Source organism: Poecilia formosa, unplaced genomic scaffold (genome assembly GCF_000485575.1).
Source record: "Poecilia formosa unplaced genomic scaffold, Poecilia_formosa-5.1.2 Scaffold112, whole genome shotgun sequence".
In the NCBI taxonomy this organism is placed as follows: domain Eukaryota; kingdom Metazoa; phylum Chordata; class Actinopteri; order Cyprinodontiformes; family Poeciliidae; genus Poecilia; species Poecilia formosa.
The window spans coordinates 552,740-578,751 of NW_006800051.1; the positions used below are offsets into that span (position 1 = coordinate 552,740).

Sequence of the window (26,012 nt, forward strand, 5' to 3'; positions counted from 1 at the left end):
AAGTTAATGAAGAGAATATTATTTACAGATTCAGAGGCTGGCGAGACTTCACACACCTCCAGAGTCTGTCTGCGTGAGAGTGAGATGGAGGAGAGTGGAAACTGTGTGTGTGTGTGTGTGTGTGTGGGTGTGTGGGTGTGTGTGTGTGTGTGTGTGTGTGTGTGTGTGTGTGAGAGAGAGAGAGGAGAGGATGAATACACATTGCTTTGAGTTGCATTATGTCCAGAATAACATGCCAGCGTCAGCTGAAGGAAACGAAGGTGGACATTCAGCCAGAATGTGGATGAGATTCCTAACTGTGTGTGACTGACTGGAGACATTTATGTGTGTGTTGGGTTTGCGTGTGCGTGTGCATGTGCGTGTGTGTGTGTGGAGAAGCAAGATGTGGCCACCAGTGTTTTTTCCTCACATTGACCAGAGGAGAATCCTCTTGCTCATAGATTTATAATGATTTCTCATGTAGATCAAATTTTAGCTCGTTTGTGTTTTTAATAATAATAACGTACTAATTGATCAATCTGCGATCAGAATCTGCCAATATTTTCCTTGATCTGTAAAACAATAAAAAGTCAGATTTAGTTTTCTTGTTGCTTAAATGCTTCAAAATGACTAAGTAATGTTGTTTTCACTCTGTAAACGGATCAACAAACATCGATCTGTTCTGCAGTTAAATGCAAAAAAAAACTTTTTATCCCTTTATTTTTCTTTAGGTTTCAAAATTATCTTCCAGGTATGAACAATTACATAAATAAAGATTTAAAAACAAAGCATAACTAGGATGGACAATATAGACTTAAAGTTTTATCATGATATTTTGTTGTTGATGGTGATAAAACTGATGATTAAAACTATAATTGATAAACAGTTTGATAAATGTTCACCCCAGTCATAACATTATTTAAGTCTTTTATTTTTAAACAAACAGAAGTTGTCCCACAGATATAATCTTTTTTTTTTCATTTACTTTCAATTTCCTCATCTTCACAGTCAACAGATTAATTTTCCTTTCTTGTAAGCAAGATAAATCGACATTATTCCTGTTTCAGCCAGCTGACTTGTGGTGTGCAGCAGCAGGTGGGGGCGGGGCAGTCTCATTTTTCACCATCTCTAACCAGTCAGAACTGGCGGGTCACACCTGAGAGTCAGCCAGAATCTTTAATGATCAGTTTCAGGGTGAGTTGATTGACTTTTATACAATCTAGAAGAAATATTGATCATTTCTACTTCCTGGTTGGTTTAAGAAAAGTTCTGAAAATCTTTTCTCTCAATCGCAGTTTACCCTAAAAGTTGATACTCGAGAATCAAAACCAGACATCTCATCGCTGGATAGACACTCGCTTATATTTTTCATGTCTTTCGACAGAAAATGATGCAATGTGTCTGTTTGAGTGAGTAAGAAATGTTCTTATGCTTTTTGCATCTTTAAAGAATCTCTTAGCTCTTTTCCACACCTGAAATCCTGCAAGACTCGTTGTCTCCAGGTTTGCATCAAGGTTTAAAATCTGTGTTGATTGATGGAGTTTATAAGATTTATTCTTTTATTTTTCTCCTTTGCTCTCAGTGTTACTGGTTTCTTGAACCATTTTTGCCTGTTCAGTAAACATATTAAAATTTAAAACTATTTTCAGTCCATACTTAAAGGTGAAATAAACAGGTTGGGAATAAAGCCTTGCATAAATCCAGACAATCTTGTAATTTCATGATTTTCTGTTGGATTATATTCCAAGTCCTTCATCAAAATCCTTTCAGCTCATTTTCATCCATTGTTAACGCTAATAAAAAACGTTGCAATTTATAAACGGGTTTAACATCAGATATCAGTCAGGAAAAGCCTGATTGGTGCATCTATGTTCAATATTTGACTTGGGAACCAAAGTTACAACATATATTAAATTTTTAGCTCTTTCACACTGTACTGCATCAAACCAAACTCTTTGAGCAAACTGTTCCCATCCTGGCCTGTGGGGGCGCTGCACCAAGAACCACTGAAGGAAACAACACAAAACCTCTGAAGAAGACAATAAGCGCAACTTTCTAATTCAAGAAATGTAAACAAAAACAGAGATGTTAGCGGTTGTAGGATTTCTCTTGTCTTTGGTAAAAAGAAAAAAAAATCATGAGACATTTCTGCTGCTAGCGCTAGACTAGCATGTTTGTTTTGGCTGCATTTACCCAGAATTCCCTGTGTTGTAGTCCACTTTGTGCTTTTGGAATCGTCTCCAACCCGCTTGGCGTTCATTCACGCATTCGAACCGGACCAGAGTTGGATTTTATAATTTTAGTCCACATCAGAGTTTGGTTGCACATTCACACCTCCCTCCCCAGACAAACCAGATTTTCTGGCAAACAAATCGGAGTTTGATTAAAGCAGACTAAATAAGTGTGAATGAACCCTTTGTCTGCGTTCGCTATTTTTAATGACTGCACATATTAGTTTTCTGATGCTGTAAAGTTGCCCTGACTCAACTGGTCTATTATTTTTATTTTTTTATATTTTTTACGAATCTACATGGTTCTACTTACTATAACTTGCTGCTGTTACACCTGAATTTCTCCACATTAGGACAATGAATCTGTGTCCATCTTGACTTTTTAAATTTCAATACAGTTGTTTGTATTACAGTATTTCCTCTTTTTCATGGTAGTTTTTGAGATTTTTCACAGAGTTTACGTCACAAAATATTTCAAAAGGGGAATATTATGTAAAATCAACCATTTTTACCTTCATATCATCTTCTAATGTTATTCCCTCATTTAAAAAAAACATGCATTTTCTTTTGTATTTCTCCTGTAAGTATCAGCAACTGTTATAATGACAGGTTAACCTGCACTCTGTCTGTAGAAAGGTTGATTCACATAAAACTCATTGCAATATAGACTTTAGTCATATTTATCTCCTGATGTCAAGTATTGTAGTTGATTTGTGCTGTTCTATAAATATGTGACTGTAGACTCAGCCTTGTTAATTCACCCCCAGCAGGTGAAAACGGTTTGAAATGTTCCTAAAATCAGCCTCACTCCAGGAGGAGAGCAACTTTCACAGAGAGTTTTCTGCTCCCGCCCTGTTAGCAGAGCTGATTTGGGAGCCTGTGAAATATTACCCAAACAAATTCAGTGTTTTGCTGTCTGCTTGTATTGCTGTAAGTTTTATCAGCAACTTTCTCTTGTATTTTTTATTTATTACGAAACGCCTACAAGCTCGGAGCCAGGGAATTTGTTCAAAACATTTTAAGTTACACATACATAATCAGAGCAGGATCGGAGGGAATCGGCGCAACATTTGCAGTGAATTGCAACATGAGGCATCGCTGGACCCAAAACAACTTGAATTTAAAAGTGCAAAAACATGAACTCTTAGTTTGTGAAGCTTCTCCAGTATTTTTTATTTTTATTTTTTTAAAGCATGTCTGGAAACAACCAGCTCAATGCACTAAAAATCATGTGTTTTCCACCTGTCTCTGTCTCGTCTGTCTGCACCGTCTGAGCTGAGAAGCTTTCAGAGAGATGTGGGACTATTCTGTTTCATCAACATAGCAATCAGTGCCACTCTCCCTCTGACACACACTCTCTCACACATATAGCGTTGTGGGCTAGCTGGCGTCAGAGCAGAGCATCAATAAAGCCAGCGTGAGTTTGAGAGCCATTTAGGGGCCATTTTGCCCCAGACCTACAATCCTCCATACTGCTCACTACAGCACCTTGGTGACCATCAGCGTGACCCTGTGGAGGGAGAGACAGATGGAGAGATGAGGACGGGACTGAAGAGATGATGGAGAAATTGTGGATAAAGTTGAAAAGAGAAAAACAAGAGGAGGCGGAGGGGAGGCTGCTTGGAGAGAATCAGTCGGTAAAGTGAAAGAAAGTGACAGAGAAGGAAATAAAATGGCGAAAAAAGTTCATAAATCCTGTGTCAAAAATAAAACTAAAGACAGCGCTCTATCTAGAAATACAAAATGTGATCATTAGGTTTTTAAAATAAGTTCTAGGCAATTTCTAAAGTTTGTTCATAGATAAATATAGATAATGAATAATTATTTTGCTAGTTGATGACTTCATCAGGTATCCAAATATCAATCGTCTGCTATTTTTAAAATAAAAAGATATCGGAGATAATTATGAAACTGGAATCAGTTTTATGCAAAATTTGCTTCAGGTTGTAGGTCATTTCTAAAGTTAGATAATCGATAAAAATAGATAAATGATGAATAAATAGTTTTCTAGTTTGAGTTCTTCAGATATCCAGATATCCATCATCTATTCGCCAAATGTGAGACAACCGCTAAAATACGATGCCACTCCATTTTTATTTACTTTTTGTGAAGCAGAAAGTTGTGTTCGGTGTTTTCTTCACAGGTTTTCATGTTTCCGTCAGTGGTTCTTGGTGTAGCGCCCCCACAGGCGAGGAGGGGAACAGGTTGCTCAAAAGGTTTGGTTGGTTCGACACAGAAACTGTGACAAATGTTGTCTGCCGGACTATCAGGTGGAAAAACACCATAAATCACTTTACTGTCCTGATGCATATAAGAAAGTAAAGTTATTAGTATTTCTAAATTTCCTAATTTTCTCACTCTTATAATTTCTTAAGTGAAGAGTTTTAACATCTATCATGTCACTTTGAGTCCTGCTTTTGTAAATGGCACCAATTAACACTGTGGTCCTGAGGAGTCGGGTCATTTTTGGTTGATGAGGAGTTTAATTAGACAGGACGGTTACAGAGAGGCCACTGAGCCATAAATAACAAGCAGAGCTGCTCTGTCCCTCCTCACCTCCAGTCGTACTGATCACAAACTAAATGCAAAGTCATTAATTATCCAGCCGTCGTCTTCATTAACATCCTACCTGCCTCTCTGATGAATCCGTCACTGTCGTTCCTCGCTGTGAGATTTCTGAACAGTCATCTTTTCATCAAATCCTGTCCGTCTTCATCTTTTTTCAGCCAGTTTTCCTCTTCTATCCGCCTCTGAACCCATCCGGTCCCGTCTGTCTGCAGATATCCCTCCTTCCTCTGGCCTACATTCCTTCCTCTCTCCCTCCCTCCCTTCCTCCCTCGCTATTGATCCAGCCATAGTTTTCTGTCTTCTCCGTGCTGGCTGGCTGGCTTTAATCAATATAGATAATTGTCTGCTTTCTCTTCATGCCAAACACGCTGTTTTTTCTCAATGAATCCAGGTCTTTCCCTTACGCTGCCCGCCACTCCCCCTCTCCCTCCCTCCCACGCGGGAATCCCTCCGTTAATGACAGGAGATAACCTGCTTTCCTTACCGATTTTTATCCTCCCTCCCTCCCTCCTGCTCTCCTCTCGTTCCCTTGTTCATTGATTACCGTGAGATATAACCCGGTGTGCCCCTGTCAACAAATGTAAACACTCTGGGCCACATGGCTGCCTCTGCTGGATAAACACACAAATTTACAGATATGGAAATGTTCAAATTTAGGCTAACTCAGTAAAACGTCATTTAAAAAGATCTGCTAAATTACCTCCTATTTCTTTACCTAGTGTTTAGAAATTACTTTTATGGTTTAGTTTTGATGGATTTTAAATCTAAAAGTTAAATTCACCTTTAAAAAAAATAACAAATACTTTAAAAAAGCAAAAACAGATAATATAGGGCTGCAACTAACAGTGAATTTAGTAACCGATTACTCTGATGATTAATCAGGTAAATAAAAATGTGGCACAATCTGCAGATTTTCCATTCAACATTAAATGAAATTAATGTTAGAAATACATTTTACATGCAACTTTTTCAAGGAAGAAAAACATTTTATTGCCTAAAATACAATAGCATGATTCCTTTAGTGGGTTTATGATCATTTGTGCCAAAGGATGCATCTGCAGCTAAGAAATACTTCTAAAAATCAATGTGAAAAAGTCTGCTTAAAACTAAACTTACTTTTTATCATTTCATTATATTTTTATTATTTTAACTGATTAATAAATGGATTTCATAATTTGCCTAATGGGAGATTTTTTTGCAGAATTTAAATCAGGTGAAGCTTTGAGATATTTCTATTCTTTTTTTGTCTTCCGATTCTGTTGCTCTTTCAGCAAATGGCATTTTTTAGTCTCTATGCTCCAGTTAGTAATCGACAAAATTAGTTGATGATTGTTTCAGTTATAGATTCATCATGATTAGTCAGATTAATTGTTGCAGTCCTGCTCTCATCTAACTTAACTTCTCAAAATATTGTGAATATAAAGTTAATTTAATACCTTCAGGGTCTTTTTTGTCAACACAGTAAAATGCTGGATACATTTCTCTGTCAGTCAATTTCTACTTAATTTCTTTATCAGTGTAGAAACTTAAAGCATCTCCTCTGACACTTAGCTGAATTTATCTGGAAGTACTTTCTTTTTTAAAAAATAAAGGGGCTCAGATGTGGGAGAAATTTTGTGAAAAAGTCACATCTTATTATCTTTCTGTTGATTAACAGATTAACACTAAACTGTTAATCTGGATTTGGTCATTTAAAGAAATGTTGTGGGTGTGAATCCATGTTGGTTAACTTGCTGTTTAGTCTTTCTAAAATCTAATAACTTCCATGTTTGTGTTGTTGTCTAATTGCTGCATGTTATGCAGGTTAATTTGAGGATTTCTGAGTTGTTTTTATGTAGATCACAGCTGCTGTTTGCTTTTATTGAAACTGTATCGCAGAACATGACGACTTTGGCAAAAACTAAATGGATAAAAACATAAAACATTAACATTACTGCACAGAACCAAAACATCAAGTAATGTTTGTGATATTTCTCCTGCTGTTGAATTACTGTTGAGCTGTTAGACATTTAGCTGATTTTAAAAATGTATTTATGTTCATAAGGACTCATTATCTGTTCTTTATTAAACTATCAGCTTTTTAGACGATTCATTTCCATTAAAGTACAGACATGCAGCATCTTCTGCAAAGTATTTATGGCTGAATGTGCTGCATCTTCATATAAACCTGGTTATATTTGTTTTTCCAACCAATAGAAGTAAAAAATTATACAACAAATCTGTAGTTCTTGTAGTTAGTTTTACATTTTTATATCCTGCAGTGTAAAAGTCTAATTGAATCTTTTGTAACAAATACTGACTGATATCATTAAACAGGGTAAAGTGGAAGCCATTGCATCTGATAAGTAGTGAGTAAGCAAAACATTAGGACCAGAAAACACACTTCAGAAATGTTTCATCATTGTTAATATATTTGTTTGTGAAGCTGTGCAGTGTAAAGCTTTGGGTTTAAATCCGGTAAATTAATACATACATCTTTATTTCCTTATCTCTCTCCTTGAAACATACACACAAGTTATATCAGCTCTAAATTATTAAACTATGCACTAAGAATCAGTTATGGTAATAAAAAAATGAGAGGCGGAGTGCGTACATGTGACTCGGTTTTAAAAGGGCTGTCCTGGGTTTTATTTAGTCTATTGCAAGAGCAATGAATAGAAATAAAACATTTACTCTGCTCTCAATAAACAACAAAGGAGAATTCATAACAGATTCATTTATACAGTTTTTATAAGCCAGCATGTCGTTAAATATCATTAAACTCCTGCTTTGTTTTTTTTTCGCTTTTTCATGTTTATTCCAATGTCATTAAGTTAGATCTAACTATCTAGAATATCTATATTCCAGCTCACTGTTCTAGAATAAACAAAAAATGTTTACAAGTTAATGATGAAAATCTAAACTTTTACCTGTTTCAGCTCCTTTAGTTCTCATGAATTCATTCAAAACTTCAAAAAAGATTATTTTTTTCCAGATGAAAACGAATGCTTAAAGAGAAATTGGTTTTCCATTCCCATGCGGCGGCTGCCACACCAGAGCGGACCGTCTCATGAAGGCAAACACTGGAGACCCACACAGCATGCAGCCAGGAATCCTCACAGCCGGACCCTACAGGGGGGTCACACTGTAATTACACAGCGAAGCTGAGGGGAGGCAGCATGTTGGGGGTTAAATACAACCCAACATAATGATCTGAGGTTTAAAAACTGGCTCCCAATCATTTGGGTTTCATAGCAACATCCTCAGGGTGCAGAAATATTTCTGCACCCTGAAATATTTTGTAACTGCAGAGACACAAGTTACAAAAGAGGAACTGAACCGTTTAAACTCAAGAAAACTTCATTAAAATCATATATATAAAATTATAGACCACTAATTCTGGTCTATAAGGATCCAAATTATTGTATGTTTTGCTTTAACAGGGCTCCTACATGTGAATTTTGAGGTTTAATTTGTTTATAATTTACCTTAGTTTTTTTTTTTTTTTCTTGTTTATCTGCATCAGGGGCATAAATAACTTATCGCATTATTGTTCTTCTGCCATACACATTTAACCATTTAGCATCTCTCACCTCAGCATTCCAAATGCTTAAAGCTGAAAGTGAAACTGACAGCATGACCTGCTTTGTGATTAGTGTGGCTAATAATTCTCTAAGCACTTTATTTCACTTGCAGAGCTTTGAGATTTCACAAAAAGTTAGTTGATCTTTTAGCATCAAACCGGGTCTGACACAGCAGAACACTGTGAATATCACACCTTGGTCCAGTTCATCTGCACTGAGACGCAGGACCAAATTCAAAGATTAACTGCTGTTGCTTTGTGCCTTTTTAATAATATGATGTTTTAAACTCCCTTTATTTTTAACTAATTTATCTTATAAAATGGCTAAAAACACATAGAAAGACGAACTATCTTATCATGACTAATTTCTGCTATCACTTGTTGGTCAACCCTGAATCATGATGTGTTTAGGCTGTAAATACTGAAGTTTCCAACATGTAACACTTTCACACAAAATAAGTTTATTTTTCCCAATTTATTATAAATCAGACTCTGTCTCCAGTTCTGTAAATTTTGAAGATATCTGATGAGGAAGAGCAAACTCACCTTTCTTTCCTCACCTGTCCTCCGCTGTAGCTTCACACACCACCGACTCTAACCGCTGCATTTCAGCCATTTTGAGTCTTTTTTGTGTGTGTGTGTGATCGTGCATGGTGTTTGTGTGCGCTGTACGTGTTGTGTGTGTTGGTGCAGAGAGAATGGACCCTTATCCAATTTGTACTGGTCAGCGGTGTGAAATGGTGGTAGGTCGGTGGGCCAGGCGGGGGGCGTGCTCGTTCCAACGCCGCCGCGGCCGTGCAGCGTGTGTCGGCGTGCTTTCATCTCTCTCTCTCCGTCTCTCTCTTCCTCACACACACACACACACACCCACAGCGAAATAAAAGACCTGATTATAGTGCAAATGATAAGACATACATTGTGTTCAGTGTATTATTGTGGTGGGAAAGCATAATGGCGTCACGCTGACTTCCCCGTCGTGTTACAGTCCGAACACACAATCATATTCCAAGCAGAAAAAGATAGACTTTTCCATTAAATTGGTCGTTATTGTATAGTCTACCCCCTGTGGATCTGATCCATACAATGACACCGACACACACCCATGTTCTCTGTGTCGTTGTAATTATCTCTGCCCTGGATGCCTGTAATTGTGGCTCACTGTCTGTGCGTGTGTGTGTGTGTGTGTGTGTGTGTGTGTGTGTGTGTGTGTGTGTGTGTGTGTGTGTTAGGTCAGTTGCCTTCACCCTTCTGTGTGTATTTTCAGGTGAAAGACGGATTCAAACAGCCTCTTTCACACAATCAGTTTTCTGGAAAATAAAATGTTTTGGCTGTGAAGTAGCTCTGAAGAGAATAAATAAAATGCTTTTATTCAAAAATCACCTGAAAGAAGTGACCTTGATGCGCTTGAAGTTTTCATCATACTCGTTTTATTTTTTTCTAACAGGATTCAATAAAGTCAAATGTAAAACAGACGAAATGTCTTCAGAAAATAAAGCAAAGCGAGGGTCGCCATTTTCAGAGAAACGTTTCCAAATTGAAGAAAATAAGTCGTGATCAAACAGCAGGAAAGAGTCTGGAAAAGGTTGCAGAGTGCGTCCAAACTCGCTTTATGACTCACAATGGCTTCACAGCACCGCGCTCATTGTCTACGTCTGTAATTTGTGTGTGTGTGTGTGTGTGTGTGTGCGTGTGTGCGTGTGTGTGTGCGTGTGTGTGTGTACACGTGTCATTTGGTGAGTGAACATAAGTGGGTCTGGGGCGGTCTGTTGATGGAAGGAGTGTAAAAATAGAGAGATAACAGCCTCTCTGAAGCCAAACAGTCCAAGAAGGAGGGGGACGCCGTGGCCTTCAGCGCTCACTCGCCCCTACGGACGGCCATTTTTTATTTTTATTTTTCTATCCGTGCGTCCGTCCGTCTTTCTCCACGGTTGGCATGACGATTCGCTCGGCCTGCGTCGGCAACATGGAGTTCAAGTGGAAGGTGGCGACAATTCTGGGATCTCGAAACAAAATGTCTGAACTGTTGTTGAGATGCTGAGGATGTTAAATCAGTAAAACATTTTGGCTCGATTGATCCGTGATCTCTCTGGGATCCTCCCTCATTTCGCTCAATGTTTGTTTCCAACATGAAGTTTTCATCAAATCTACATTGGTAAAATAAAAGTTTACAATAATTTAGTTTAAATTATGTTAACATAATATACGCTAATAACTTTTCTTCTGCACACAAAATTCATGGATGAAATGATTTTTGAAAACCATCAATATTCACTACAATTATGTGATTAACACTGATAAATCTCAGCACTTAATGAAAATAATCTTTTTTTTACTTAAACTGAATTAGATGAAAATATAACAGAAAATAATCCATTTCTAATTAAAGAAATGAACAAAATAAAGGCTCATAAAAGAAGAAAAATCTGCCATTTTCTTACTTTTATTTTTATCTGTTTTCATAAATCCTTCCTGTTGGCTACAGAAAATGTAAAGTTTTTTAAAGACTTTTACAGAACATATTGGAAGAATAAATAAAGACATATACAGGCAAGCGAACATCTTGTTGCTCTAACCTGACTCACATTTAGCCCTCAGTTCTAGAGCTGCAGCAACAAGATGTGCAAACTTTACATTTTAAAAGCAACATTTACTGGACTTTATACTTTAAGTGCCGTTCACACTCTGCACTTTACCGGTATATCAAATGGTTTGGATGGACTTTCAATAAAAAGTACTGTAGTTTCCAATGACAGAGTCATAATGTTGAGTGAGAAAAATGTGGATTAATCACAACCTAGGCTGCAGTATGAAGCATTAATACATAAATAAATCCTTTCATAATATGAAGCACCATGAGGGCGACACTTCCCTCTGAGATCCTTCATCCCTGCTGTTGCTTTGCAGTTGAAATGTTGCATAAACTGCAAGTTTAATATAACTTATTAGTAAAATTATCTAACAGATGCATGCAAAGTAACGTCCTGTTATTGCAGTAACAGAGGACCGGTAGAACGTAATGAATTGGACTCTTTTGGTGTCGTGCATTCGCACTGAAAGCTGATACGGTTGTTTGGATTGACTTTCACTGGCTTTGATGCAAAAATATGACCTGCATTTCATTAAGCAGGACATGATTTTACATTTTACTGATGCGCTGAGACACTAAACTCCTGGAGCTGCATTTGAACCCGGTTCTAAACGGGTATTTAATGATGTTACTCAAACGGGCTCTGAAAGGTTACGACTTAAAAACCATAAAAAGTTTACATCATTTTGTTCCTGCAGCTTAAAGCTTTTAAATGAAATGATGCAGAAAGTGAGAAAGTGATCTAGGTGGATAAGAAAGCAGTGTGACATTCCCCCTCCCCCGCATGTTGCTGAGCATTGCCAGTCAGCTGGCTGAAAGAAAGCTCTTACACATCCTCCATTCTCAAGACAAAATAAAATATTTTTATTTATGAGAAACCTAAACAACTAAAAGAGTTGCTTTAAACTCAAATGTGCATCAGGAAATTTTACTCAAGTAAGAGTAGCAATACTTCAAAAGAAAGTAAAAAGTACTCCAAAAATGAAAATAGAGTCAGTGTTATTTCTGCTGAAGTCGGTGAGTCAAAATAAGACTAAATAAATATTTAAAGCCATAATATTCATGAATTTAGATTATTTTAGTGTGAGTTTATGTTCCAAACATAAGCAGTGAGCTCATGTAAAACATTTTATTTCTGTGAAGCGGTGATCGTTTTCCTCCAGGTCATAAAACTCTTAGAGTCTCACAGGAGAGCAAACCGACTTCCACCTAAAACTGTGTTTAGAAGACGAAAGCAGAGAGCGCTGAACCCTCTTGTGGTCGTCCGCTCCGTGAAATGCTGAGAGGTTCGGTTCGCAGCGAGGAGAGCAGGGGGGTAAATCACACCACTCGACCTCCCTCTCCTCACCCCCGGCCCCAAACCGTCCTCCCACCCCCGGGGTGATTGCAGGAACCTGCATCCCCATCCCATCTCATCCTTAAATTTGGAATCCGCCCGCAGCATCCTGATCCCCGGCTGCTGGAACTGAGGACGGTCACGCTCCTAGATTAGGGATTTCTGATGGGACAGCAGCTCAGCCCTGCAGCCGGTGTGTGTGTGTGTGTGTGTGTGTGTGTGTGTGTGTGTGTGTGTGCGTGCGTGCGTGTGTGTGTTTCAGTTACAGTGTTGCCAGATTGGGTGGGTTTTGAAAACGTTTGGCTGGGGAAAAAACTGCTTTTTGCAGGTTGTTAAAATCTGGGCTGCTTTTCACATCTGGTGGGTTTTTACAAAAATTGTCACTGTTGCCAATAGTTGTTATTGAAATCTGTAGAATCTGTTGAATGTGACATCATCAATGGTTAGTCATGGGTTAATCAAGTGTAGAGTTGTAAAACATAAATCCCAGGCCAACATGATTCAAAAGGACAGAAAAAACTCTTTTGGGATTTTTTTTTTTTATTGGAGTTGTGTGTGTTGTGTAGTCAGATCTGGCAACACAGTTCAGTGAGCATCAGTGTTGCCAGATTGGACTACTTTTGAACACGGTTTAGTAACCTGTTCTCACTAAAAGTCAGTAGTTATTAAAATCTGTAGTATCTGTCCACTGTGACATCATCAGATGTCACTGCCGTAAAACAGAAATCGCAGGGCAGCATCATGATTTAAAGAGTCGGGTATGAATGACTACATGTAGAACTACAGTTCCATAGTACTACATGAACTATAGAAAAATAATTATTAGAAAAATTTATGTTTTTCTATAAAACATGAATTTTATTAGAAGTTGAGATTTGGGTTGTTTTTGGGAGTTGGACGTGTTTTCATAGTTTTTGGCTGAAAACTGTCAGATCTTACAACCCTGCTCAGTGAGCATCAGTGTTGCCAGATTGAGCTGCTTTTGTTTGTCTGGAAAAAACTGGTTTCTGCAGGTTGTTAGTTTCTTCTGCTTTTCACAACATTTGGTGGGCTTTTAAAATGGAAAATTCTTTTGAAATGGTTGTCATTTTGTGGCAGAAAAGCACAATTTAAAAAAAAATCCCAAAATATCACCACAAAAATGTCCAGGGTCATTGTGTTCAAAGAGTCAAGACCTCTGCAGTCCCAGTGGGATCTGGTTCTGGCCAGAATGTAATAAAGGACGACCAAAAATGTTGCAAATTATCACAAGTCTAAATGCAAGCAATGAAATATGAGACATAAACTTTTTATATGTATGACTGTATCTGGGGCTATTATGATGAATTCATTAGAAGTTGAGATTTGGGCTGGAAAATGCCAGACAGATCTGGCAACCCTGTTGAGTGAGCATGAGTGTTGCCAGATTGGGCTGCTTTTGAACACGTTTAGTGGTTTTTAGAAAGTTTTCAGAGGAAATTTCTTTCAAGTTGTTATTGTGTGACAGAAAAGCATAAAACTTTTCATGAAATGCTGAGCTATTAAGTTGAGATTCTGTTTTCTTTTTTAAGTCACAAAAAGCAATTAATCAATTAATCACACAATAAATTAAAATGAGCTCAATAATTTCCATTTTGATGACTAATATTTTTTGAAGAGCTATTGTGTTTAGAGACTTCATAATCCATTTTATTCATAGTTTAGGTTCTGTTTTATTTGGGATATTTAAAGTATCTTCCAGTTCCAGTGTGGAGCGTTTGTCTTTGAGAGAGCAAACTTTCATTATTATGCAATAAATTACTTTAAAATTGTCTCAAACAACAGTATAATAAATTATTGTAATAATTATCGTAAAAATGTATCATCCAGAAAAATTGGTTATCGTCAGTCAGATCTGGCAACCCGGTTCAGTGAGAATATTCATGCACTTTTGCAGCGTGTGTCCATGTTTTCGAAGAGAGATCGCGCTTTCATTTGCACTCTGAGGCTTCCTGAGCCGACGGTAAATAAAAGCCACCGCGCTTTGTCTCTTGACCTCTCCAAACCAGAAAGAGGAGGCAGCAATTTTCTAAGAAAAAAAAAAAACTAGGGGAGGGAGCGGGTGTTGGTGCGAGGCGGGGGCTGCAGGCTGCAACCGGCGGCCTCCGGCGTGCGCGGGTCTGGTTACCCCCTCTGAGGGGCCCCGATCGATACAAACTCAGAGCAATAAAGCTTTCCCCCTGTCATCTCCACAGAATACAAAGCAGAGCGGGGAAGGGAAGGACGGGGGGATGGAGGGAGAGGAGGAGGAGGAGGAGGAGGGCGAGGCGCTGTTCCGCAAGCCACACCAATTTCCTAACCCCCTTTTTCACCTCCCTCGTCTTCTTTCTCCACCTTTCCTCCAAGCTCTCCACTTCTTCTTCTGCTTCCCTTCTTTATAATTAATGCTGTTTGAATAAATACGCTTAATAATTCATGCTGTTATTTAAGGAGAGATTGACGGATTGACTGAAAGAAAGTGTAAGAGAGAAGCCGAGCAAAGATCACATCTGGGGGAAAAGGACAGGAGGAAGCCGGAGAGCAGCTGTGTGTGATGAAAGAGCCGGGTGTAAATAGACGGAGGGAGGAAGAGACGGATGTGTGGATGGAGACGAGCTCGGATGGACGGGAAGGGGTAAAGAGGTCAAATAAGTGCTCTGTTTAATTGGGAGCCAATTTAAGTCGGGTCCAATCGATAAAGCTGTAAACCCGGCCGTCTAATGGCCCGCAGCTCGCTCTATAGATCACCGGACGTCCAGCTCTCCTCCTTCACATGTTTCTCTGCACCTGTGGAGCCGCACGCGATGGCCTGACACCATGACTTGTTTAGCTGGATGATAAATTGTCCCAGAAGTTAATGTGATAAACGATGAAATTGTTGTTTTGAGGCCATTTTCAACTAATGATGGCATTTTACTGCAACTACACCCACTCAAATATCAATAAACTTTAAATTCTATTAAACGTTTATCACTGGAACTGGAAATATCCTGAATAAATAAACAAAACGACAAAATTAATTATGAAGTCTCTGGTATCACAACTATCCTTTAAAAACGGGCTGGTTGAGACCAAAACTCCAGTTTTTGTTAGAGAGAAAAACGATAAATCATGCAAATGGAAATCTTTCACCTTGTTTTAATTTATCATGCAGGTAATTGATTTATTGCATCTGATCCACAACAAAACCCTGCATGAAGAAAGCCGGCCCGGCTCGGCCTCACACCGCTGGGATTTTCCGCCTCAATCCAAATAGTTGGAACATAAATATCCCGGCGGTCACATGACAACCTCATAAGCCCAGATTGAAAAATAATACGATCTTCTTTTTGGGGTGGAGGAAACTCTGCGCTCCTCAGGGGATCAGCTTTTCGTCTCGTTTCAGTCCTGAAATTAAAAAACAATTCATTCATTTCATGCAAAACATTTTAATTCAACTGTTTCTTCCTGCTTTGGTTTCTGAATCGCAGGTTTTCCGTCGAGGCCTCTGCTTTCCTCAGACCGCCGCCTCGTTTTTCGGCCATCTCTCTGTCCACCCTGTCGTTTCTTTTTGTCATTTACTCTGTTGCACACAATCTGCCCCCTCCCTCCTCATCCAATCGCTCACACTCGGCCCATCAAGGCGAGGCTGTGTGTCTTTGTTAGTCCAATTGTCACCATCTTCTCCTTTCCTGCTATTTCCTGCGAGGACGCTCCGTCACGCTGCTGCTCTCTCTGTTCCACATTCTCATTTTGGACAATTTTTTCCCCACATTTGCTCAATCCAGATGTCTTTCTTTGTATTTTGGTTATTTGTTGATTATTTTCCTTTGAATTTCCCTTAAGCAGACATTTTGTTTGCCGTCTCTTCTTGTTGTTTCAATTTTTTAAAAACACTTCTGGTCTCTTTGTGTCTGCCATTTTTCTTCAAAGTTTACGCCCTTCTACTCCAGCATCCCAGCCTCCATCTTTGCGCCTCAACGCTGAGATTCTGGAGGAAGAAGGAAGTACCACACAGTGGCCATTTCCTTCTTCCCCTTGTCCTCCCTCCCGTTCTTTCTGTGTTTTTATCCCTCCATCCCTGCGTTGTGCTCCTCGGGGAGGGCAGTAATAATGGTGGAGAGAAGGAGAGAGGGAGGGAGGTGCGATTATTGTCTTGTCGAGAGTCAGAGGAATCGATCGGCACAGAAATATGTGGTGCGAGAAAGAGGTACTGTATCGGATATAATAAACACTCTGGAGACATATTCAAGAAGGCGCCCGTGCACGCTCACGTGCACACGTTGAAGATGCACGTGTGCACAGAACACAACACATTCAGTTCTTTTCCAATTGTGCATAAAAAAAAGAAAGAAACTCCTCCACAAATCAGCATCTAAACATGAGTTTACTCATTCACTCCCAGGCAGCTGCTTCTGTTTGCAGCAGATGCATACTGAGGAGGAGGAGGACGTCAATATTTAGGTGTAGAAGAAGTCCTCAGCTGCTCAGCAGGAACATTTTCATGCAGATCGGAGATGAAAACTGATCATATTTCCAGTTTCTTTCAGGTCTGACCTGCCTTTTCTGTTGGTTTTCTAATGATTTTGATGCATAAAAGTGAAAGGAAAATGTCCCGTCCAGTTCTTGGAGAGTTGAACATCAAAGCATGCATCACTAACCTTTCTCTGATTTGTTTTGCTGGTTGTTTCCAGTTTATAGACTGGGAATCTGGTTTAATACGTCCCAAAATATGTCAGATTTTTCAGCGTTTGTTTGGTTTGTCTCTAACCTTTACCTGAGTGGATGCTCTGCTGTTCTCCTGCATAAACAGAATCAGAGTGTTTAATTAACCCTAAACTCTTGTTTTCTGCTAACTGAGGAGATGCACATCACCTGAAAAACAAATCTGAAACAACGTGTAGTCCTGCGCTGATGTGAGAGCAGCAGACATTAGCATGCAGGACTTAGTTTGCTCCACTTCGGCACCTGCAGGGCAGAGAAACATGCTTATTCTTAATGATTAACACTCTCACAGGTGCACACACAACATCTGAGCAGAAGCCATGTTCACACACACTCCGATCTTACACTGCTGTTGCCTGGCAACGGGTCCATGTGTCCTGCGTTAGCTCTGTCCAGCGGCGCTGTGACCGCCACCGCCGTTGACCACTGCTGCAGGGGAAAGGCGAGTGGCGAGGGAGGGACAGTCGGAGGCGGAGAGAGACGCTAACTGTGGCTGTAATGATACAAACGCTTCTCAGAGGCGGAAATAATCCGGTTTACCTCGACGCTGAAGCCTTATGGCGAAACCCAGAACTCGTCTGTCAAAGTAACGGCAGGACAGAGACGGATCAAAAAGGCAGAAACATCTCCAGGAAATTAATGGAAACAGGCTTAAATTGCTCTAAAGCACCTAAACAAAGTTTCAGTTCAGGGTTTATTTAAGAAAAAAAAATCAAATAACTTAAAATGTTTTATTTTTTTAAGGAAATTGTATAAAATTTGTTTTTTTTAATGTATCTCCACCAGACTTTTACATTTTCAAACACTGACTCGTCGGGAAAAGACATTTCAAAATGAGGGGAAGTGGAGCTGGAACCAAACTGACAACCTTCTGCGACAGCGTTTAGCTGTAAAGCTGCAGATTAAATTTACATACAAACTAAAATCTGCACAAAATAAAACGCAATAAATCATTACTGAAGGATAATTTAACTGTTAGGATGGGTTAGAAGAGTCTAAACATGATGGAAAAGAGCAGATTTTTGATTAATGAGGGCAAAGAAGAAATAATAGAAACCAAAAACGAGTGATATCCCTGTAGGAATAGATGAGATTAAAAACTGTTAATCTGGATTACAGTTCAGATAAATCAGACAGCCTACCTGGACACTAAAAAGCTACAAACCTTTCATTGTTTCAATTTCTGGCTTTGTATTTAAGAATAAAAATGTAAATTCTGCCTCTGTTTTAGAGCGAAATCTGATCAATTCAAATGCAGTTATTCCAATTAATTCAGAAAATGTAAAAGCTGTGTGTTAGCTTACATTTAAAGGCCCAGTCAAAAGAATACAACCTTTTTTTGTCAGGAATGTTAAACATTTTTCATCCCCTCTTTGAATCTAGTTTTTGCAAACTGTGGCTGTTTTTCATAATAATCAGGAGCATCACTGTAAAAACAAGACGTCAGTTAATTATCTTTAGATAAAGCAGCAAAACAAACTGACATCCAAACACATCTGAGTTTGTTTGCTTCCTGATTTACTGAATAAAAGGCTGGGAACATGAATTTATAGGTCCGTTTAAAGGCAGCTGAAGGGATTTTTAATTAAAACACAGCTTAACTAAGATCAAAGGCTTTAAAATGTTCTGGATTATTTAGAGAGAAATTACATTTCATTTGCTTTCTGTTATGAACATCAGTTAGTTTTTCATTTTAGACGTTCATCTTTATCAAATGCAGACTGTTGTTAAAAAATGTTTAAAATAGATCCGGATAATTACTTCATTTAATCTTTATATTATTCAAAGAGATTTTTTTTTATGCAAAAAAACTTTTATTTATAAAAATAATTGTAAATGAGAAGTTTTTTTTTTTCAAATTCCTTTGAAAAAGTTTCATTTAAACAGATTAAAATCCTAATTTTATCCCCAACATTAAATAAAACAGATTGATATTTTAGTTTTTTTCAGCTTTCTCTGCGCTGAATGTCGGGTGGGGGGGCAGACAGGTGGAAAAGATGGAGGCAGCTTGTGTGTGTGAAGCGTGAGGTGGCAGAGACCATGTGCCTGACCTTTGACCTCCACACGCCAAACGGCTCCAGCCCCCCGCCCCTTTCCAGTCCACACACAAGAACCCACGCGCCGTCTGTCACTGGCCCCTGACAGGCGTGACCGAGGCGGGGAGGGGGCGCTGAGTTTAGGACCCCCTGCAGCCATTTTTACCCCCCCAGCCCCCAACTGCCCCTAACAACACAACGGGGCAAATGCATTACTGCAAACTACTGACAACTGAAATTAAGAAAACATTGTTTGTTACCAGAAATAAGTAAAAACTGTAAATAACTGGAACTACACTGTTTATAAAACTAAAATATACTGAAATTATAGATATAACATCCTTTGTTTTGCTGATTATGAATCTATTTATTAGCCTTTCTAACTGATGTGAAATTTACTTTATTTTTATTTTTTCAGCCAAATTATGGCGCTCCATACACCACAAAATGGCAGCAGCAAAAGTTGGGGAAAACGCCAAAATCAGTTTAATTGAATAGATTTGTTTTGAAAATAGCATCTTCTGTTGAGTATTCAAACACTGAATTTACAGTTGACAAGCTTTATATCTTATATTTTCCCAACAGTGGCAGCCGCCACTAAAGCTATAAAAAACAATATTATTTTTTATGTGTAATATTGAGTTTGTATTATTCAGTGTTATTAAAAAAAGAATAAATCACGCTAGCTTTTTGCTCTTTGAGGCCCCCTGGTGGTGTGGGGGCTCTAAGGATATACCTTGGACCGGCTCTGAAATTAGTGTTTCACAAAACTGCAGTGTAAGCGCTTTTTTCACATCACACGAGTCGCATGTTGAAGACGACAGGAAGTAGCTGGAGCATCATGGTGGTTCATGTTTTTTAGACTTATTGCAAACAAACTTATTCACGTGTGACTTTAATTATTTAATGGAAACGCCTCAATTGCAAAATATATTGTTTGTCATTAGCGGACACACGCCTGCGGTTTTTGAGTTTTGTAAATTGTATATTGAAAGACATTGAATTTAAAAAAAATATTTTGCCTGATTTTATTATTTTACAGTTATATCAGTTATATAAATTATTTTTATTTTGGTTCTTAAAATACCAAAATTTCCATATAACTTGATATTTTGGACCATCTGATTGAAACATTAAACGATTGACGTTTCGATCAGTTATTCAGTACTTGAGTTGCTTTTTTGCTCCTGGGTAATTTTTTTGATGGCTACTTTTTACTTTTACTTTAGAACAATATGCTTAAGTATCTCTGCTTGAATATAATTTTTTTAGGTACTCATCTTCAGTGTAGACCAGAAACTAGTAAAATCAGAAATAAAGTCAGTTTTAAAGATGTTCCAGTTAAACCTGATCATGGTACATCAGGAATTCGGGATGCGGATGAACAGATGAGGCAGGATTTTTTTACAAAATGGTAGAGAAAAAAGGATCCAAGAAGGATGAAATTAATTTAGTGGGTTCTTCTGTTTGTGTGCAGATAAAAAGTTTAGAAAAAGTCACATATTTGTGTTCGAAATAAATACTTTATTTGGTTAAATCCAATCATGAAGACTTCACTGATGGTTTCTGGAAATAGCTGAATCATAAAATCTAGAATATTACATTCTGTAAGATGTTCATGCTAATTTTTTTTATTTTATTTTTTCGTGATCATTGGTGGAGATTTTTATAATTTATTCCATGAACTGAAAACTTTCTGTCTCCTGAAATGTAATTTCATTCACTGTTCACTGTAAGTGGATGTCTGAATGACAAATAAGTTAAGATGTGCTAATTAATTTTAGCATTTAATATGAAATATTATGTATTTTAATTGTTAAAAAAAAAGAATGAGTAACTGTGAATGTTGTCTGCTTCCTTGCATCTCAGTTAGGCCCTCTGTTTGATATTTTAGTGTTTGTTTAAGTCAGAAATGTTATATATTATATCAATTAGCCACTCAGAATTTGTAGTTAAAAATTACCACATTCAACGGAGGCTTTTTGCTCGCTGTTGGTTCGCTCCGAACACAAAGAGAGTGCTGCCACCGTCTGGTATGATTGTGGAACTGCAGACTGTTCAAACCTGCACCTCGTTAAGCTGTTTTTGCATTCATTTTCAAAATGTAAATTAAATACTGAAATTTATTTGAGGTTGATGTTTATATGTATTTTATCTTTCATTTAAATTCAAAGGAGCAAAAAACTAAAATAGATAAAAACAGAAACCGATTGGATTTTATTTATATAATTACTTCCTTGAATTTCTAGATTTTACACCTTAAACTTCTTTTTTTACACCTGACAGTGACATCATAGCACATGATAACATACAAAACTCACACTGGATTTTTATAGTATTTCCAACTGGTTATTATTTCTCTAAGTTAATATGTTTCTTTTTCTGGCTATTGCAGAAATATGAAGTCTTTTTTAAGTTTAAAATTAATTCTACTGTCATTCATGTTTATTTCTATTTTTAGAATTATTTATGTTAATTATTTTTGGATTTATCTGCTAGCAGACTGAACATCTAACCTCTTCTAACTGCATTTTAACTTTTTCAACATAAAATAAATAAAATGATACATATTTAAAAGTGTAGGATAGACAAAAGATTAGAGAAAAGAGCCGTTTTATCTGGGATGGCGGTACTGACTAATGTCTGGTGCTCAGCTAAGCAGTTTCAGCTTTTCTTCCAGGTCCAATTACTGGTGCAATCCCAGATGTGACCACAAACAGAAAGAAGAGAGAGAGAGCTTTATTAGGAAAGTTTCCTTCCAGGAAAACTTTCTTTTTAAACCTCCCCCTGCTTTCATGCAGCAGCTTCAGCACATTTACTCACAGCTATTTCTGGAACAATTTTTGGCTGCAATTCAGTGGTGGAGGCACTGATTTCAGAGAAACTCTGATTATAATTGGATGAAAAAGCACGAGATAAAACTTAAAGTTTATGGGATTCAGATGCATGAATGCTTGCTTGTGAACACTTTGGAGAAAAATGTGCTGGAAGAGACTCAGGAATGCCAACTCTGTTTTTGCAATAAAAAAAATAAATAAATTGTGCAAAACATGGTTTTGTGTAACATTTACATAAATTAGACACAAAATGCTTCCATATGTCTAAAAAAATGTAACAATGTGATATTATTTCTAAAAAAATCCATCCAGTGTCAAAATGTACATGTAAAAAAAAATATTTTTTATTTGGTATTTATTTTTTTTACATATGTAAATGTTTGGCATCAGGATTCTTATGGTGAACGTGTGTGTGTGTTTTGTAATGCTGACTCCTGTGTGTGTCTCTGTGTTTTATCTGCAGATATCAGGATGTCCAAAGCACCAGGGGAGGAGAATCCTGGAGCTGAATATCCAGGCGACGGTTCAGGTACAAAACAATCAGTTTCATGAAATAACCCGCCTATTCTCTGATGAATTTAAGGAAATAAATACATTAAACATTTGAGGTTGCTCATTTGATGCCACTGTCACTCAAAAACAAAAACAACCGTGCAAACAATTACTAATGGATAAAAACAGCGTGACTGATTGTGAACGATCTCCTGTAGCAGTCTGTATTGCAGTGATTCTATGAAAGCCTCTGACTGAAGACTCTCTGTTTTTGTACAACCGTGATGAAGAAGCAGCTCAGAATTTTCCTTAAAGTTCATTTTATGAAGGATTCTTCATAAAATGGATCCAATTTTTTTGAAAAAAAGTGACTTGTTTGCGTGATTATTTTTTTTACCTTTTTATAATTATAAATACAAATACTGTGAGAAGAGAAAACAAAGTTTAGATTTTCCACAGATTTTTGCATCGGTTGGAGGATCTTTTAATGGATTCTGGAGATGATGGCAGCATAAAACAGCCAAAAATATCCCAAAAATGAGGATTTCACCCCTCCATAAACAGGATAAAAACACAGTTCATGAAAAAAAGTGAACAGTTTTTGTTTTAAAGGGTCTGTTCTCCTTTAAAAACTAAAAAAACAGATATAAATTAGCCTCCAAATGATTTAAATTGATTGAGGAAGTCAGTATCTAAACCTAATTTTATGAAGTGATGAATATATAATTCAGATAGCATTATAATCATGTATATTTCTGTGTTTTTCAGACTCTGACAGAAACAGTCCTGATGACCAGGTTGGTTTTTAAAGTTTCATAATATTAAATCCAACCACTTTAGAAATATCTGAACTTTTCATGTGCGATTTAAAAGTCTTCCTATAAAGTGGAATTTATAATTTTTTAATATAAAATCATGAATCTTGTGTTTTTGACTTTATTTTCAGGGTTTTTATGTTTGCTTGAAATCTTTGAAAATTAAATTTGTTGTTTTCAAGGTTTGGAAAGTTTTGACTTTTGTTTAGACGTCTTTGAAAATGTTGAATATTTAAACTGCAGGTGTTATTTACAGTTGAAACCAGATATTTAAAGATAACAAAAAATCTGATTCACATGGGTTGTTTTTTTCTCACAATATGAAGTTAAATCAAACCAAGATTTTCTTGTTTTAGGATATTTAAAATTATGAATACCAGACAACTTAGTTAATTTTTAGTTTTTAAGATATTAATAACAGTAATAAATCATATAAAGGTGAATTTAATCTGTGTTTTTTAGTTACGGTTATCTTACTGTGAGAGAAGTGTATGATCACTTTATGTAATAAAATTATGGAAAATGTTTATTCAATTGGCACATTCAAAGATTTAGAGCAGTTTAATCAAATGCCAAAAGTTAAGCTTTTTTTAAAGTGTTTATTTCGTTTAAGAGATTATAGAACCGTTGAAAGATTTTGCGGAAAAGTTTTTAAAAGTGAAATGCTTAAATGTGAATGTGTGTTTTATTTCCAGCTGCAGGTCCAGAAGATGAGAAGCCTTTCACCCACAGCAGCAGGCAGCAAGGTAAACGCCTGATTCTGTTCAGTCGGTTTAACGCTAAAATAATCTGTTAAACAGCTGAAAGAAACTAAAATTATTACAGAATTGATCTGCTTGTTAAACTTTTCTTTAATGTCTAAAACATGAGAACCGTGTTGAGTTTTAATCGGGGGAAAAACATGGTGGAGAACGACAGCAGAGAGCAGAAAGGATGGACGAGGACTGGCAGGAAGCAGCAGCTGGAGGTCAGAGGTCAGCAGCTCGAGGAGAGGTTGACTGAAAAAAGATTCAGTCCAACGAGAGAGAATAGAGAGAAGCAAGAGAGAGGTTTTAAGGGAAGCTTTCCCTTCCAACAAACAAGATTTAACCTGGAAACCATCCATCCATCCATCCATCCATCCATCCATCCATCCATTCATCCATTCATTCTCTCTTACATTTGATGACATTTATTTGCTCCTCAGTTTTTCAGTTTTTACTTTAGCATCTTGTCACTTTCTGAAAATTTTAAAACACCAAAAGAAAATAAACAGGTACAAATATTTTTCTGTGGAAAAAATGACTCCACTTATAATGCGGTAGTGTCCTTATAATTACTTTTTCTTTGAAAGATTACGTGTGTGTGTGTGTGTGTGTGTGTGTGTGTGTGTGTGTGTGTGTGTGTGTGTGTGTGTGTGTGTGTGTGTAGGAAGGATGCAACAGTAAATATTTCATAGACATTCTTGTGATTTTCACTCCTTCCTCCAGAGTCGATCATCTTTGGGTTGTGTTAGCTGCTCTTATTGTCACTGTGAGCTTCTGAAAGCCTCAGCTGAGGTGGAGCAACAGCAGAGCATCAAAGTAGCTCTGATCTGGACTCTTTGTGAAGGAGAATTTGTCTTTTCTTCCAGGTAAAGAGCGATGAGAGCTCAAAGATAACACACAGCGCCGCCGCCGTTGCTCCTGCTGCTGCTCCGCCCTCCCAACAGCAGCAGCAGCAGCAACAGGCTCAGCATCACCACACACAGCTGATGCTTGCCGGCAGTCAGCTGGCAGGGGTGAGAACACACACATGCACCTGCACACACACACACACAAAGAGAGAGTGAGATGGAAATCATGCCCAAAACTCAACAGCTTTTACTTATTTTTGTTTAATTTTAAGTTACAATGTGTGAGGAACAGAGGTGGGCAGATTACCTACAAATTATACTAAAATAAGAGTAGCATTTGTATTTTTGTATGTATTAATAAAAACGTATTTGGTAAAAAGTCTGTTGGAGTTCTGAGTACCTGATCAATTTATCAGTCATTAAATATTTTAAAATTACACCATCAGTCGGACCAAAATGTAAAGTTTGTGAAAATTTTGGTATTTTAAGGATAAACATGACAATAATTCATATAAGTAAGAAAATATAACAAAATCAGCCCAAAGACAGTTTTTCCAATCAGTTTCATTCAGTAGTAAAACTGATGAAACTTTTAACAGAAACTGCAGGTGTGTCTGTGTTAAAACATGTTTGTTCTTCACGCAGTGGGTAGAAAATGCAGAAACTTTGAGTAAAATACTTAAGAGATACTTCATAGTAAAATAACTAAAGTAAAAGTAGGAAAATACTCCTGAAAGTAATTTTTTTTCAAGAAGGTTACTTTTGTAAATGTAACTGTTTGCCACCAGCTGTGGTAAGAGTTTGCGTGGTTTCCCTGCAGCTCGCCGCTCTCCTCCCGGCCCAGCAGCAGCTGCTCCTCCAGCAGGCTCAGGCTCAGCTGCTGGCGGCCGCCGTGCAGCAGTCCAACGCCGCTCACGCCGCCGCCCACGCCGCCGCGCAGCAACAAGCCAATCAGCAGCAGCAGCAGCAGCCACAGCAGCAACAGCCAACCAAACAGGAGCAACCGGTCCAAGCTCCGCCTCCACAGCTGGCGCTGTCGCAGCCCATCCAGCTGACTGCGCAGGTAACGTCAGATCATCAGGCGGGAGGCGAGACGTGTTCGATGCTGCATATTTTCATACCAGTATCACCGATACCAATACTGATACTGATACCGATACCAATACTGATACCAATACTTACCATTTAAGTATGATTCAGTGGAACCTCAAGATGTGAGTTTAATTTGTTCTGTTTTGTTTGTAGCCAGTCTGCTGGTATTTCAAACAAATTAT

The 26,012-nt window shown here is 37.8% G+C and overlaps 1 protein-coding gene and 1 long non-coding RNA gene across 5 annotated transcripts in view; both read left to right on the forward strand.

Moving 5' to 3' along the window:
• The window catches only part of pou2f2a (POU class 2 homeobox 2a), an 81,202-nt gene that overhangs the window by 46,718 nt on the left and 8,472 nt on the right, over positions 1-26,012 (forward strand). For all 4 annotated transcript variants that reach the window (XM_016675324.1, XM_016675325.1, XM_016675326.1 and 1 more), the window contains 5 exons: positions 22,301-22,366; positions 23,098-23,126; positions 23,840-23,890; positions 24,757-24,903; positions 25,559-25,801. In XM_016675324.1, the coding sequence (XP_016530810.1) occupies positions 22,309-22,366; positions 23,098-23,126; positions 23,840-23,890; positions 24,757-24,903; positions 25,559-25,801 (528 nt within the window). In that variant the 5' untranslated portion in view covers positions 22,301-22,308. The remainder of the gene's footprint in view (positions 1-22,300; positions 22,367-23,097; positions 23,127-23,839; positions 23,891-24,756; positions 24,904-25,558; positions 25,802-26,012) is intronic.
• LOC107837092 (uncharacterized) lies at positions 2,141-8,098 on the forward strand. The gene is made up of 3 exons (XR_001663077.1): positions 2,141-2,233; positions 3,359-3,361; positions 8,089-8,098. It is a non-coding gene; the product is annotated as an uncharacterized LOC107837092 (long non-coding RNA).